General features: G+C 32.9%; 1 protein-coding gene across 2 annotated transcripts; it reads right to left on the bottom strand.

Annotated features, from left to right (window-relative positions):
* Positions 1-6,925: 6,925 nt before the first annotated feature.
* On the bottom strand, positions 6,926-13,828 carry LOC125824374 (probable galacturonosyltransferase 6). 2 transcript variants are annotated; one of them, XM_049503744.1, is made up of 9 exons: positions 13,346-13,828; positions 13,206-13,240; positions 11,946-11,987; positions 11,716-11,854; positions 11,516-11,592; positions 10,384-10,631; positions 9,288-9,645; positions 7,712-8,227; positions 6,926-7,533 (listed from the first exon to the last, which is right to left on the bottom strand). In XM_049503744.1, exons 1-9 carry the CDS (start codon positions 13,461-13,463, stop codon positions 7,258-7,260), a joined length of 1,809 nt encoding a protein of 602 aa, XP_049359701.1. In that variant the 5' UTR covers positions 13,464-13,828; the 3' UTR covers positions 6,926-7,257. The 2 variants fall into 2 exon arrangements, with proteins under 2 accessions (XP_049359701.1, XP_049359702.1); XM_049503745.1 differs by having other exon boundaries at positions 10,384-10,616.
* Positions 13,829-15,496: the final 1,668 nt, after the last annotated feature.

Here is a 15,496-nt window from a genome sequence, read left to right as displayed (position 1 = left end):
AAATCATATTTGAATCTATATTATTTAAAGGATAAATTCCATACATGATCACATCATTATAAATTGAACTTTTATTTATTAAATTTTATTTTTCAAAAAAGAGTAAATAAGAGTTACAATCATAAAGTTAAGTATTTTTCGTCTCTGTGACTTTTTAGTTAATATACTCAAAGTGTAGTGATTTTTTAAATTAATAATAGATAGTTAAGTGATTTTTTTGTAACCATTTATGATATTCACTCAATATTAAAATTTTTGATCTGTCTCTATGTATGATTATTCAATCTTTTAGCTGCACAAAAAAGAAAGACTATGGAAGAAGGCAAATCAGAAGTCGTTGCTCCAAAAACCATGGAGATCAAGAATAAAGGAGCAACAAGTAGCAAAGAGATTTTGGCCACAATTCCAGAAAATGATGAGATCACACTACCAATCAAATCCTTAGAAATTGACATCATGGGAAAGGCTGACGCGGGAATGCCCCCAAAAAATTCTTCTAAAAAAAGGAAAGGATTTTTCGAGTCCATATAAAGAAGTCAAATGTCCACCCCACAATCGATATGGGAGACTTAACGAATTCGAGTTCTTTAAAATCTTGTAAAGATTTACTAATCAATCATATTCACTAATGATGATTAGTCGATTACACCAAGCATGCATAATACAGATAGCAATTATGGGAAAGTTTGTGTCTTAGAATATCTTTGCCAACTTCGAAGTAATTGGTTTGCATTTTAGACTTGAAAATTTAATTACTAATCTGAGAGACTTAACTAGAAGCCTCAAGTTCGAACCTTGATGTGACACACTAATTTAGAAGAAGAATCTATATTGACAAAACACGAGAGATCTTGGATATTTAAGGAAGCATGCGTTAACCCCTAATAATGCATTTTAAAAGTTGCATGGGGCTAGGCCCAAAATAGACAGTATCAGAAGTGGGCTGGGTTGTATAAACAGGGTAATATTATGTTTACGACAACAAAGAACATCATTTATTTTCTTCTTTGTTTGTCGTAAATAGCCATTTTAATTTCAACCCCAATGTATTTGGAATTACAACAAGTTAATGTTGATATTATTGGTTTTCTCGACCCTAGTTGGTTGTGAGTTTACAAATATGTCTCTCGCTTATTTATGTCTAATGAGTATAATAATATTTCTATTTTAAGGCTTTAGGTCTAGTTAAATCTTTTGACAAGAGTGTTTAATAAATTTTCATGTTTATCATAAATTTTGGTATATATTCAAGAATTTTCATAGTTTTGATGAATTTCGATTATTCAATTGTTTATTCACTATTTTATATTAAACCGTAAGAATGGAGTCCCTTATGATACAGAGCAAATGAGAAAACTTTATTGAATTTATATACAACACATGCACAAATCATAAATTCTCTATATGAAGTTACACAACATGTTGCACAACACACATATTAGTAATTAAATTTTCAAGTGGTCATTTCCCTCCTACATAAAGTGTCACATTTTTAATAATGTTGAAAACACAGTCAAATAGAAAGAAGATCATAGCAAATTACGTGAAAATAATTTGTTTCTATCAAGATTTATCATTATAGCTTTTGTCCATTGTCTAGTTTGATTCTATCAAGATGTTCTGTTTTAAATTTTTGTGTCTATCATGATCTTTGGTAGAAATTCGACAACTTATTTGATTAGGGCAAACAATTTTCTGTTAGTAAAAAGGCCTTGAGCCAATTTGTTTAAAAAAGGAAGAAAGAAACGAAGGGAGTAATAAATGGCCTTGAGTTACACCAAATCTTATAATTTCAAGGGAAAGTTACAAAGCTGAATTTTTTGTTGTTGATGCTATAGCTTCATTTATTCTCATGGGACTTACAGTTCTACTAATTGGTACTTCTACATGTTAGGACCGAAAAAAGCAGGTGTAATGCGGAAGCTAGCAAAACAAACCTCGAAAGACCACGAGTAAGAAGACAAACGAAAAACACACCAAAAGAGACAGATTTAACGTGGTTCGGTCAATCGACCTACGTCCACAAAGGAGATGAGCAATCCACTATATAAACATGAGAGTACAAAATATAGAGAGAAATAACCTCAACCAATTCACTCGGAATACATGGGAGGTTCACACAAGTGATAACGTATCAAGCTTGTGACCCACAAATTCTCCCTCTAACCAAAACTCTCAAAGCCCTTAAGACTACATTGTGAATGCTAATTAAGTTAGAAGGAACAAGTCTATATTTATAGAGTCCTAAACCTTTCCTACAAGAAAAGGACTAGTAAAATATTAAAACCTTTTCCTAAAAGGAAAACCTATTTATGGTAAGAAATCAGGGCAAATAAACCCCAACACTACACCCTTCATTACTTTTTGTCATTGATATTACTGGTGTTTTGTACTTGTAGCCTTGACCTTTTTTTTTTTTTTTTTTTTTATGATTTTGCTAATGAGGACTTTGTAGAAGCCATTAGAGTTGATTGATCAACCTAAATAAAAGAGAGAGACAAATACTCTTTTGCTTGTTATATATACGAACTAGAATATAAAATATGTTATATATATATATATATCCATCTATGACTTTCGAGGGAAGGATGTTTAACTGATTGAAGGGTGTTCGATTGATTGATTAATTCTGAGCCAGAGATAACATTTAACCTGTAAATATCTTATGATTTTTTGATGGTGATATTGAGTTGATCATTGATTTATATACATTTTAGGCAAAAGTTGTTTCAATTAATAGGTCAAACCTGAGCCTAAAATAAAGAGTATTCGGTCGATTAACCTTGAGCATAATAAAGATCTTTGACCTATATGCATTGTGTGATTTTCAAGCAAAAAATATTTAATAGATTAGTTAATCTTTGACCTATATGTATTCTATGATTTTCTGGGCAAAAGATGCTAAATTGATTAATTAATTTTGAACTAAATGATTACTCTATATTTATGTGATTTCCTCAGTAATTTTAGTATATCAAACTAACAAAGAAATTGATAAAGAGCCAGCAAGAAAGTTTTCCTCTTGAACTTAAGTTCTATGAAAATATGAAATAGTCAAGCTTAACAAGTTTTTTTAAATGTTAATCCTACCATGCTTAAATATTTTTTTTGTGTGTGTTTTGTTTGGTCAAATTATGATCATCTTTTGAGGAAACTTGCATTTAATGTGAAGTAAAGTTCTTTTACTTAAATTGTTATTTTTCTTTACTTTTTGTCACATTTTATTTTTAATATGTTAAATCATGACAAATTTTTTATCTCATTTATTATTGTCCATCTAACCACCCTATATTACAACAATCAATCTCTCTTTATGGGAGTTGACTGAATTAGTGACATGTAATTAATTAGTAATTAATCATTTTCTTCCTTGTAACTATTTAATCTCTTTCTTCCCTTCACAATTTACCAATTTGCTGCTCTTTCTTTTCTTTTCTTCAATGGAGGTAAGTTGATTGCTTCTTTCTCTCTTCAATTTCTTTGTTAATTTAATACACTAAAATTACTGATTGAGTCACATAAACACAAAGTAATTAATCAGTTTAGGATTTTTTGCCTAAAACCATGGAATACATATTACTCTAGGCTCAAGATTGAACGATCAAATTTTTTTGCTTGAAAACCACACAGTGCATATAGATCAAAGCCTGTTGTTATACTCAAGACTTATCGATCGAGTACTCTTTATTTTTAGTCATAGGATGTATATTATTTAAATACCGTTTCTAGGCTCAAGTGTGACCTATTAATTGAACAGTCTTTGCCTGAAAATTATAGAATGTATATAGATCAAAGATCAGTTCATTATCATCACCGAAAAATCATAAGGTACTTATAGGTCAAAATGTTGTCTCTAGCTTAGAATCGATTGATCAATTGAACACTCCTCAATTAGATAAACATTTCGCCCTAAAAAGTCACAGATAAATGTATATACATTTAAAAAATCCATATATATATATACTAGTCAGTATATATAGCAAGTAAAAGGATATTTTTCTCTCTCTTTTATATAGGTTGATCAATCAACTTCAATGGCTTCTACAAAGCCCCCATTAGCAAATTCATCAAAGAAGCCAAGGCTACAAGTGCAAAACACTAGTAGTATCAAGGACAAAAAAGTAATGGAGGAAGGGGAGAGGGCAGAAGTATCAATTAGTAGAATTGTAAGCCCCATGAGCATAAATGAAGCTATAACATCAGCAGCAAAAAATCCAGCTTTGCAACGTGCCCTTGAAATTATAAGATTTGGCAGAACTCAAGGTCATCTATTACTCCTTTCTTTTCTTCTTCTTTTTTTAAAAAATAAATAAATTATATGATAATGTTGAAGATTAGGAGTATGTAGTTAAAGATGTATGTAAATTCACCCGAACACAATAATCTTGACTCACACCCTATATATGTGTTAGAAATCCACTAATAAATAAGTATAGTTTGAATCAAGTAAAAATCCACTAATAATAAGTATAGTTTGAATCAAGTAAATTAAATAGGTCGTAAGAAAATTTCGAATTTAAATTCTAGATCTGTCACTATATATGATTGTTCAATCTTCTTGCAGCACAAAAAAGAAAGACCATGAAAGAAGACAAATCAAAAGTCATTGCTAAGAAAAGCATGAAGATCAAGAATAAAGGAGCAACAAGTAGCAAAGAGATTTTGACCACAATTCCAGAATATGATGTGATCATACCACCAATCAAACCCTTTGAAATTTAGTATCTTCCATTTCAAATGTTTAGAAGGTGAAATACATCTTAATCTTAATTATTACTATCTTGGTACTTAATTTGAGTCTGTTAAACAAAAAATTCAGAAATGACTAATGTCAAGGGTTTTTAGAAATCTATAGCTATAGTTTGTTTATTTACCATTTATAGCATGAGGAAAGAAGCTAGCAAGATTGCGAGAGAGGGAGGAGAGATGCTAGATACAAATTATATTCGATGAATTTAAGTTGTATCAACGAATACAGAATAATAGATGAATGTTGATATAATTGTATTAGATACATACATGTTGTATCACTTATATTCATTCATGATATAGAAATACAGACTGATATAAGTTGTATTCGACATATACATGCTAATACAGTTGTATTCATTCGCTATACAAAAATATAGGTTGTAGTTGATACATACAAGTAGTATTTAATACATACAAGATGATACAAGTTTATCACTAGTATGTATGTATTCGCTCTTGTATCGCTTTTCATTCGCGATACAAAAATAAAGAAATATAGACTGATAGGTACATGTTGATCCAAAATAGTGCGTTGAAACAACCATTAGAGAGTTACAATTGATACAAGTATTTTCTTCTCTTTTTTTCAATGCATTCATTCCCTCTATTTGGCATAATACAGTTGAATAAATGATGTCTCTACTATGTGGAGTATCATAGTGAAATATATTATACAAAGAGAGGCGAGCAAGAGAGGAAGAGAGTGTGGAGTGCAACAATAGAGGGAGAGAAGGAGCAAGGAGGCATGCAAAATTGGAAGAGAGGAGAGAGGCAAGAAAAAGTGAAATATATAGAATGTGACTTATTAAAGTATAACCATGATTATAGAAGGTGTTGTTTTTGGTACTACTATTATTTTACACGATTCAAAAACTTCCATAACATTGGCGTGATTCGATTTGAACAACGGATCTTGACTTGATACATCCTTGTAATGAAAATAAAGTGGAAACATGAGTTGATCCATAATGAGTATTAGATTGAAGTTCTCTTGAAGTAGACCGCCAACTCCTATCCCGAAGATACAAAGCGCCTGGTCCTCTTCTCGTGTCGGAGTGTAGTGTAGTGTGGTGAGGTTTTGCCTCACAGAAAGAGTGGGAAATTGTTGGGAAAGAAACTTGGGATTTCTCTGGAAATATCATAGTACATGGTTTTTATACTAGGTAAAATTTCGTTTAGTTTGGCACAAGTTTTGAGTTTTGGAAGCTTAATGCTTGAAAGAGTTGACTTCAGTCAACATTCGGAGATTCTGACGTCGGATCAAAATTCCGTCAGTTCCATCAGCTCTAAAAGAGTCTTTTTAGTCTAGTGTGATGATTGGTTTAGGTTTTCAAGCTTCTGTTTAGAGTCTAGGTGATTAGGTGTTTTAGCCTTGAGTTTAGTCAAAAAATTGACTTGGGTCAACTTTCTTGGTAAACGTGCTCGAATCAAATTTTGTCAATGCAACTAGCTCCGAAATGTCGATTTTGGTCTAGAACAACCTTTGGTTTGATTCCCAAAGGTGTCGGGGGTCAGTTTTTCGCTTCTTGGCATTTTGTTGTGTTTTTTTGTTAAAGTGTTGACTTTGATCGACATTTTGACGAAACGACCTCAAATGACTGTTTTGTCAATTCCGTTGGGTCCAGACTGTCGTTTCCAAGTCGTTCCCGACTGATTCGCAAAAGGTTGAAAACAGCTCAAAGTCGACAAAAGTCTTATTCCGATATTAGGAGGAAACTAAAATTTGATGTTGATGATTGAGTCTGCTTTAAAATCATGTTATGATTTACAAATCAATAATCACATCCACTAATGATGGTTAGTTGATTACCCTAAACATACAGAATCCAGAGAGCCATTCTAGGAAATTGTCTTAAAATATCCTGGCCATATTTATAGTAATAATAATTGATTTACATTTTAAACTTTGAAAATTTAATGCTATGAATAAAATTTTGTTATCCTAGACATTGAACTAGAGGTCTTAAGTTCGAACCTTGAGAATGAAGTCTTTGGTAGAGAACGTTAAAACACTAGCCATGATGGACTTTCTACGATGTGAATCTAGATTAGTCGTGTTTGTGAGTATCCGAACCGGATGATTGAAAAAATAAAAATAAGGTGCACCCTATAAGTTTTTTCCAAAGCAATCCCTCCCTCTCCAACAACATACATTCTACAAGAAAGAAGAATGTCATAGAGAAATATATTTCTTATCTCATCTACAACTGGTAAATCATAAGAAACATTTTTAGCATTCTACAAGATCAATATACATGCAAGTCCAAGCATTGCAGGAATCTCAGGGACATGTCAATATCAGGTCCCAAGTTATTGCTATTGTGGGATAAATTTCTATGACCGCTGAGCAGGAAATAAACGTGGGCAGGAGAGGCGTAAAAGTTGGACTTTACAAGTTAAAAATTGCGGGATCAATGTGTGAAAGAATAAGGTGAACGCGAGGGGTTCCTACACTACGTGATTGTGGTGAAGTGGAACTTGGCCTATTGCTAAAGGATAAAATTCCTAGTCATGAATATTGCATTGTTGCACAAAAGGATGTTCATACCTAACGTGTTTCTTCCAGTAGGGCTTGAACTTCTGGAGTCCAATCTCTAACCATGGTTTCATAACTCCGTCATAATGAATCACAGCTGCTTGCTCGATTTCATTCAGTTTGACACCAGAGTCGTACCCCAACCCCAAGACATGCCATCTCCGATCTATAGCACGTGTATGTTTGTAAAAGGTCAACCAACCAATGGGCAAAGTACCAGCTTTCATTAATGGTCTATTACTTCCCTGCACAATGCATGGACTAAAAATGAGGCTGTGATGAATAGAAGGAGAACAATGTTTAATAATAAAACAACTATAAGTCAAAACTATATATACACATTATTATAGAGAAGCTAAGAATATAATTAATCGCTGGTCAATTCCATAAGTAATTAACAAACAATAGGATATAGGTGCATACCAGCTCCAAGTACTTGTGATAGAGCCCAGTCAAGTTTCGTTTCCTCCACTCCTGCAGATCAAACAAATTCATCCCAAATGCCCATGTGCATGATTTCACGTCAAATTTCGTTGCCACCATGGGGTCAGTGAAATTGATGAGCATATCCATTCGCCGGAATGACGGCTCGCCTTCAAGACAAGTCTCCACCGCACCATTCACTTTACCCTTCATGTTGATGCGCCAAAGTCCGCTTAGATCCCTTTTCACAACCACGTCATGATCAAGGAGCACTATCTTGTTGAGAGAAGGAAAAATATCAGGCATGTAGAAGCGCAGGTGATTCAGTGGAGAAGTGTATCTTGGATCAAGAGACTCTTGCTTCTGCAGAATATCCTTGTTGGGTAACCAATCAAACATGTCTATGCTCTGGATCTGAATTGTTGCTTTGCCAGGAGGATTCGACAAGAACCACATTGTCATTGCTGGTAGGTTAAGAGAATCCGTCACTATATGAAACACAATCTTCTCTGGAGCCTGCCAAATACATAAACACTTGCATAAATTTGTGCATAACCATCATTATTTAATTTATGTCTACAAAATATATAGTAATTGTTTCTGTATTCCCTTTTTTCAAATGCTTTGCTCGAGCCAGGGATCTGTCGGAAAACTATTTTCTATCTCTATGAGGTAGGGGTAAGGTTTGCGTACACTCTACCCTCCCCAGACCCCACCCTATGGGATCACACTCGGAATGTTGTTGTTGTTGTAAAATCTATAGTAATCAATAGTATAAATTTGTGCATAACCATGATTATTTAATTTGTCTTCAAAATATATATAGTGATCAATAGTTACTCCTTGCAGCTACTGTTATAAAATCATAAGAGTTTAGCCCTTCCATACATGACAGTTGCATGATAAGTTACAAATGATAATGTTACTGCAATCATAGTTCTTCTTGGAATTCTATTTGCAGAAGTGAGGACACCAACAAATAATAGCATGTGTTCTCATAAGTCGATAGTGGACTTATATGCACAATTGGAATTACTCTGTTCCGCACTGAAGCCAAAGCTGCTTACAGGTAAGCATCAGTCAACATAGATACTAAATGAAAATTTTCCTCTAAAGGCCATGTGCAAAATGACATTTACTCCAAATACCTATGTTCTATTCTTAATCATCTTAAGATCACAGCAGATTAAGTAACGATGAGAAAAGAACATCAAAGGAAAAAATAGAACGTGAATAACAAATATACTCCCTTCTGTTCATTTTCTTAAAATGGTATGACTGGCTCAGAGATCAAGAAAATAAAGAGATTTTTGAATCTTGTTGTCTTAAACTAAAGATGTGGTCTTAAATTAAAGATGTGTGTAATGCACCAAAAATATCTTTTGAATCTTGTGATCTTAAACATGTCATGTGAGAAATTGGAACTAAAGAGGAGAACTGAATATAAAAATTTGCTTTCTTTTTAAAATAGACTAAAAAGGAAAGTAATACACATAAATTGAAAGAGAGGAAGTAGTAAGAAATTGAAAAAAAGAAAAATAAAAGCCAAGAATAAGAAAATTAAGGAGATGCTCACCCTAGCAGTTGATACAGTTGAGTTGACAACTGCAGAACATGCCAAAACATTGTCAGAGAAAACAGCAAAGTGGTGGAGATCTGGATTCTGAAATTTATGTTGGTTAGGTAGTTTCTGCTCCTCGGATTGTAGGGCAAAGAATTCAGTGGTTAACCGCATGGAGAGGCAATGAAGGCCTTTCGGAGTAGTTCTTCCCGCAAGATTTTCAAGGAAGGAAGCTTGATTCTTTTGCGTTCGAAGTTGTTCCTCAGCATTATACGTCATCGCACGAAGTTTTTTCACCATTGCCGAGCAATCAGGGAACAATCTACTGGCTTTTGACAGGGTTGCACTCATAGCCTTCATCTTCTGTATCGCCCTAGAATGATAACTGTTCTTAGATCACACATACATCATTTAACTGCTCCCTAGTTTCCAATCAAAATAGTATACTTCCGTATTTTAAAGATTCTATCAACTATCCAAAAGTAAAATCCTTATTGTCACTTTCTGAACCCATTTTTATCTCAATACATCCAAACATCCATTCACAGATTAGTACCTGTGCCCAAAAAGTAAACTAAAAAACAGGACAACAACAAACCCAGTGAAATCCCACTATGTAGGGTCTGGAACTAAAAAAACAGGAAAAAATCATAAAGAGAATAAATACACTTAAGTACTTAATTCAAGACTGAGAAAAAACATATTCGCTGGCCAACATTCAACACTTAGTTACCAGACCAACCAATTTTTCCTCAACTACTCATGGACCAATAACAGATTAAAGACATTCTTTGTGTACATAATTAACTTTAGCACCAAGTTATTTGTCAATTTCATTTGACAATTTTGACCTTCTCTCGGATATTCTTTCAGACACAATAAGTACAAACATAACTCACACTTGTAAAAAAAAAAAAGGTACAGAAAATGGCTAAAAAGAGCCATTACTCAAGCCAAGCAGATTTTATGCTACGGTGGAGCAACCAACATATATCAAATCAGCCAGGTTCCATGATGTGTCCAGGTTTGAGCTTGTGTCCAAATAAGAGATGATGTCATAGCTATTAGTCTATTACGAAGAGTTAAAGTGATGAAAGAAATATCATCTTACCTCCTTGACAAATCAGAATCTTTTGAAACTTCACCAGCAGCTCGTTCCAAGTCTTTAATTCGTAGCTTTATCTCTTTCACAAAATTAGAGTTACTACCCGCCGGTGCAAAATTCAAGAATGCTTTGGCCCTTATCAGCTGATCTTTAATCTCCTTCACCCTCTCATCTAATGCCCTCCGTGGATGAGACTGTACATTCTGACTGTGTTGAACCTCTTTTGGCCTGGATTTTTCCTGCAATACAACCAACTGAAATCAGGTGATAACATGAAGAGCTTTGCAGTTAACACGAACAAAATACATAAAACATATTCCAGGAGTTGACCAGTAGTATTCGACCATTCACAGCGAGTGGAAAGAGAAACCAATATTACTTTAAACCCTCAATACAATAATTAATATTATACTTTATCACAATTTATTTTACACAACAGCTGAATCTTGGAAAGTGAAAATCATAAATGAGCATGGCACATGAAAACTCCCTTCTTATAAACGTTCAGTCAAACCTTCTTTTGATTAAGGAAAAAAAGAAAAAGAACAAAAAAAAAATCATCTGAACCATCGAATCGACAGATTCCCTACCGTCATGAACATGCAAAATCTAAATTTGCTAATTTAACTTAATCTAAGAAAACCATTTCTTGGTAAGGTTCCAAAGCATGAAGACATAGTTTATTACTACACATTATCACAATCACCACGTTAAAGCAACACCTTCAAAATTCAAACACCACCAAACAAAGGAATCCAGCTGTATGCATATGCAACTCTAAAGCTGCAAACAACACGTGATATTTTATATAACCACCATTAATTCTATTTTATCCAAACAATAATAAAAGTACATCTATTAGTCTCAAGCTCTGGACAAACAACATTAGTGGCTTTCAAATTTAATCAACCGTTCCACTACGCCAAATTTCAGGATCAACTATATGAATGATTTGTAACCATTGCGCTCTACTTGCAAATGATTCCACCAACAGCAACTCTATGATTTTTACTGTACTAATTAAAAGATTGAAATCTATTTATCAAATAAAATAAATAAATAAAAGGAATGATGAAGAAAATTTCATACTAAATGAATGAGATCTTTGATGTAGCGTCCATTGGACTTCCATACATACCAATGCCTTTTCTCGTGTGGCCAGTGTTTCCTCTGGTAAACTTTGTTGACTTTCTTTCTTCGAATCATGTGTGGTTACTGAAATTAGGTAGGAATGTGTACAATTAATTTCTAGTTGTAGAATGAAAAGAAATGCCCGGGGTGGGGGTGGGGGTGGGGTGGGGTGTGTGAGTGTAAAGAACATCTGAATAATCAAATTACCATTATTTCCCGCCAAACTGACATTCTTAGGTTGACCAAGACTATCATTCTTATCAATGGTATACAAACTGACTGCAGAAATTTGGTTTCCATCTCGGTAGACATCCAAGATCGGTTCTTTGAGGTTTTCAACTTCTTCCTAAACCAAACAGCAGAAAAAGGTTTGCAAACATAAGTTCAATTCAAGTGGATGTTCACAGTTGTAAGAACTTATATAGAGTTTATATCACCTGTTGAACTGCATTAAGCGCCTGAACCTCTATCCTGTGCTTCTGAAATGGAGAAATAGAAATATCAGTCAGATCATATCATAACAATATAATCCATCAACTCCAATCAAAACCCAAATACGAAAAATCTCAATCAGATCCCATACAATAGACTCCATTTGTTTCAATTTACATGACACTCTTTTCATCTTTATAGAACTTCCAAAGCATTCAAATTTTTAACTTTGATATGATCTTTTCTATCAAACTAACTTGTTAACGGCTACTACTTCGACATTTTTATTTGATTACCACTACTTAAATAATATACTCTGTATGAGTTAACTAACATCATAAAACTCGAGGTCCAGTCAAAAACTGACACAAGCAATAAGTAGATAATTCTTCTCACAGAAAACTCTGCATCCTTGCCTTTACAAAGGGACAGGATAATGGGAGTATGGGGACCATTAACAGCTTGATCTTTTACACCAAGTCCAAAATATGCAAACAACGAGGGTACCAAAAAACTAACTGCAGCTATAAAAAAGAAGCTCTTACAAATTACTAGAAAACACAATTTACACGAGTAGTTACCTTTATCAAAAACAAAAAAAAACAATTTACACGAGTAAAATCAAATGTTCAAAACAATATATGCTTCTTTATCAACTTCCCCTCAGCAACATATACCAAAACAAAGCAACAGGGTAAATGGAACTTATGGAAGTATGGGGACCATTAACAGCTTTATCTTTTACACCAGGTCGAAAATAGGCAAACAACAAGGGTACCAAAAAAACAACTTCAGCTATTAAAAAAAAAAGCTCTTACTGATTACTAGCAAACGCATTGTACAATAGTAAAATCAAATGTTCAAAATAATCTATGTTGCTTTATCTACTTCCCCTCAAAAAGCTCTTACTGATTACTAGCAAACACATTGTACAATAGTAAAATCAAATGTTCAAAATAATCTATGGTGCTTTATCTACTTCCTCTCAACAACATACACCAAAACAAGCAATACCCACAACAAAATCTGAATAAAGGAAAAGAAATCTTACAACAACAACGACACAGAGTGTAATCCCACAACTGGGGTCTGGGCAGAGTATTGTATAAGCAAACCTTACCCCTACATCTCATCTCAAGTAAAAGCATTGAAAAGCAGTTCGAAACTAAAGAAAGCATGACAACACATACTGAAAAAGGAAAAGCCATTACCACAAAATAATACAACAATCAAAGTGCAATAAACAGTAACAGTAGAAATCTTACCAGAATTGATAAATCTCCAACAAACTCCTTCGATGCTGCAACAACCCAAATGTGAACAAAATCCAATCAAATTAGCAAAAACAAAAAGAACCCCAAAAACCCAAACAACTTGAAAACACACATATAAACAAAACCATTACCATCAGAACCAAGATGAATCAACCTATGTGAAGAAAACAACAAGATTGGAGTTGTAACAAAAACAGCAATCAAACAGAGGATAATAAAAATCCTCGTAAATCTTCGAGTAAACCTCATCTAAGACATGTAATTAACTCAAAAAACACTTGGGGTTTTTGGATCGATTCAGATTCAATAAAGGGTATATCAAAATACACAGTTCTTGATACAAAAAAATATAAATGCAACTAGGGTTTTTTTTTCTGGTTTTTTGTCTTCTGGGTCAAATGGAATCGATTTGGGTAATTTTTTTTAATTAAAAAGATTTAATTTTGATTAAAGAAAGGCGATGAAAGCGGAGATTGATGGGGGGTGCCATGTTCGTGAGAACCCGTGAAGTGCAGGTGAAGGAAATGAGATTTCAACAGAAGGAGAGAGAGTAAAAAATGGAGTTATATACTTTTTGGAGAATTAACTTTAGGTTAGGTATAATTATACAACTAGTAAAATGAAGCACGGAAATTTAATATCATGAAATTTATATAATAATACTTAAAATATATCAGTCATTAAAATTAAAACACTATATTATCTTACATACAAAATTACATAGTAATAAACATTAATAATGTAAAGAAAAATGAAAATTATTAGATCTAATCATTTATCCTTAATAACATAAACATAAATTAATGACTGTAAAAATATATATCAAGATCTTTAACATAAGCAATGGTATCAATGAGTCACTGAATAGGAGCAAAGTACACAAATATTTAATTGTGAAGAAGAAGAAGAAGAGGTTCAGAATTTTCGTTGTTTTAAAATGAGTGGAAATCCCTCTATTTATAAACAACAAAGGGTAGTGTGAACAAATGTTTATTGTGTCTTATCGGAAAGGTTACAACTATTTGAAAAAGTTGCAATCCTTCGGAAAGGTCACAACCTTTCATAAAAGTCACAACTTTTCATAAAAGTCGCAACTTTTCATAAATTTCACAGCTTTCATGAAAGGAGAATGCTAATTTTGTAAATAAATAAATTAGAAGGGAATTCTTGTTTGTGAGGGCGCCACGTAGGCGGGCCTAAGGTTCTCTTATATATATATATATATGATTATTGTGTACATATTGTATTGATATTCACGTTAAACCCGCTCTTATGTAATAACTCACAAATTATATAGAAGATGTATAAGTTGTGCGAGGTGTACCCGATTGGAAATGTGGGGAAATCATATTTGATGAGATATCATTCATTCCACCAATTCAGTCGCTCGTTCAACTTAACACTAACTCTATCTTGAATTATTTGTCATGCTTTTTGTAAATAGTTATTTCAAGTTATTTGTTATTTCAGAAATATAAGATGAGATTAACTTTTTTTAAATATTTTTATCTAATTGTTCTTGAAGATCTCAAACAACACAATAGAGTAATTGCTTAAGATATTCCGATATAAGAGCAATAAGTAATTATTCATCCAAATAATGATAGCGTTATTTATTTATTTTACAAAATTTAAAAATCATAAAACTATAAATTTTTGTCAATGGGTCAAGCAAATGTTTATGTTGTTTGAATAAAGTATCGATCAGTTATGAAGAGTGAATTTGCTTTAGATCGTGTTGATTGAATATTATTCAATCACGATAATTTAATAAAATTCAAGAGAAATTTCAAGGTGACTACATCACATCTATACCTAGTATTATTATTTTTTCAATTTAGGAACTCGGAAAGAAAAACAAATTGCAATAAATTAGAAAACTTAACATCTCACAAGTACATTGAACCGATGAACAAGAGAACAAAACTAGCCTAAAAATTATTTGGTTGCTTTACATATATTTTAATTTAAAGTAATTAAAGAAGGTAATTATTATTAAAACATGTTTAGCTTTTAGCATCTCTCTATTAAATAGTAATTGAGATGGCACAACAATTGGTTAAGTGGGCCGGCCCATTATGGTTAAGTCCAGGCACAACTGGCCTTCATTCAGAATGGAAAGTGTATACATATTGTATCGTATGGTATTGTATTGTTTAATGAATATAATATTTGGATAAATTGTATCGATAAATATCACATATCAACAATTTGAATCATAAACCTATAAGAAAAGTAGGATACGAGCAGAGCTACTATAAAAAAGTTAAGATAAAGAATAT

The sequence above is a fragment of the Solanum verrucosum genome, unplaced genomic scaffold (assembly GCF_900185275.1).
Source record: "Solanum verrucosum unplaced genomic scaffold, falcon-dt-bn FXZP01000022.1, whole genome shotgun sequence".
In the NCBI taxonomy this organism is placed as follows: domain Eukaryota; kingdom Viridiplantae; phylum Streptophyta; class Magnoliopsida; order Solanales; family Solanaceae; genus Solanum; species Solanum verrucosum.
Note: the sequence above shows the minus strand (reverse complement) of the source record. Positions and strands in the feature narration are given on the sequence as shown.

Coding starts and splice junctions, on each gene's coding strand:
- LOC125824374 (XM_049503744.1), bottom strand. CDS start 13,463: ATGAGGTTTACTCGAAGATTTACGAGGATTTTTATTATCCTCTGTTTG. Junction 13,241..13,345: donor GATTCATCTTGGTTCTGATG/GTAATGGTTTTG, acceptor GGGTTGTTGCAG/CATCGAAGGAGTTTGTTGGA. Junction 11,855..11,945: donor CGCTTAATGCAGTTCAACAG/GTGATATAAACT, acceptor TGTTTGGTTTAG/GAAGAAGTTGAAAACCTCAA.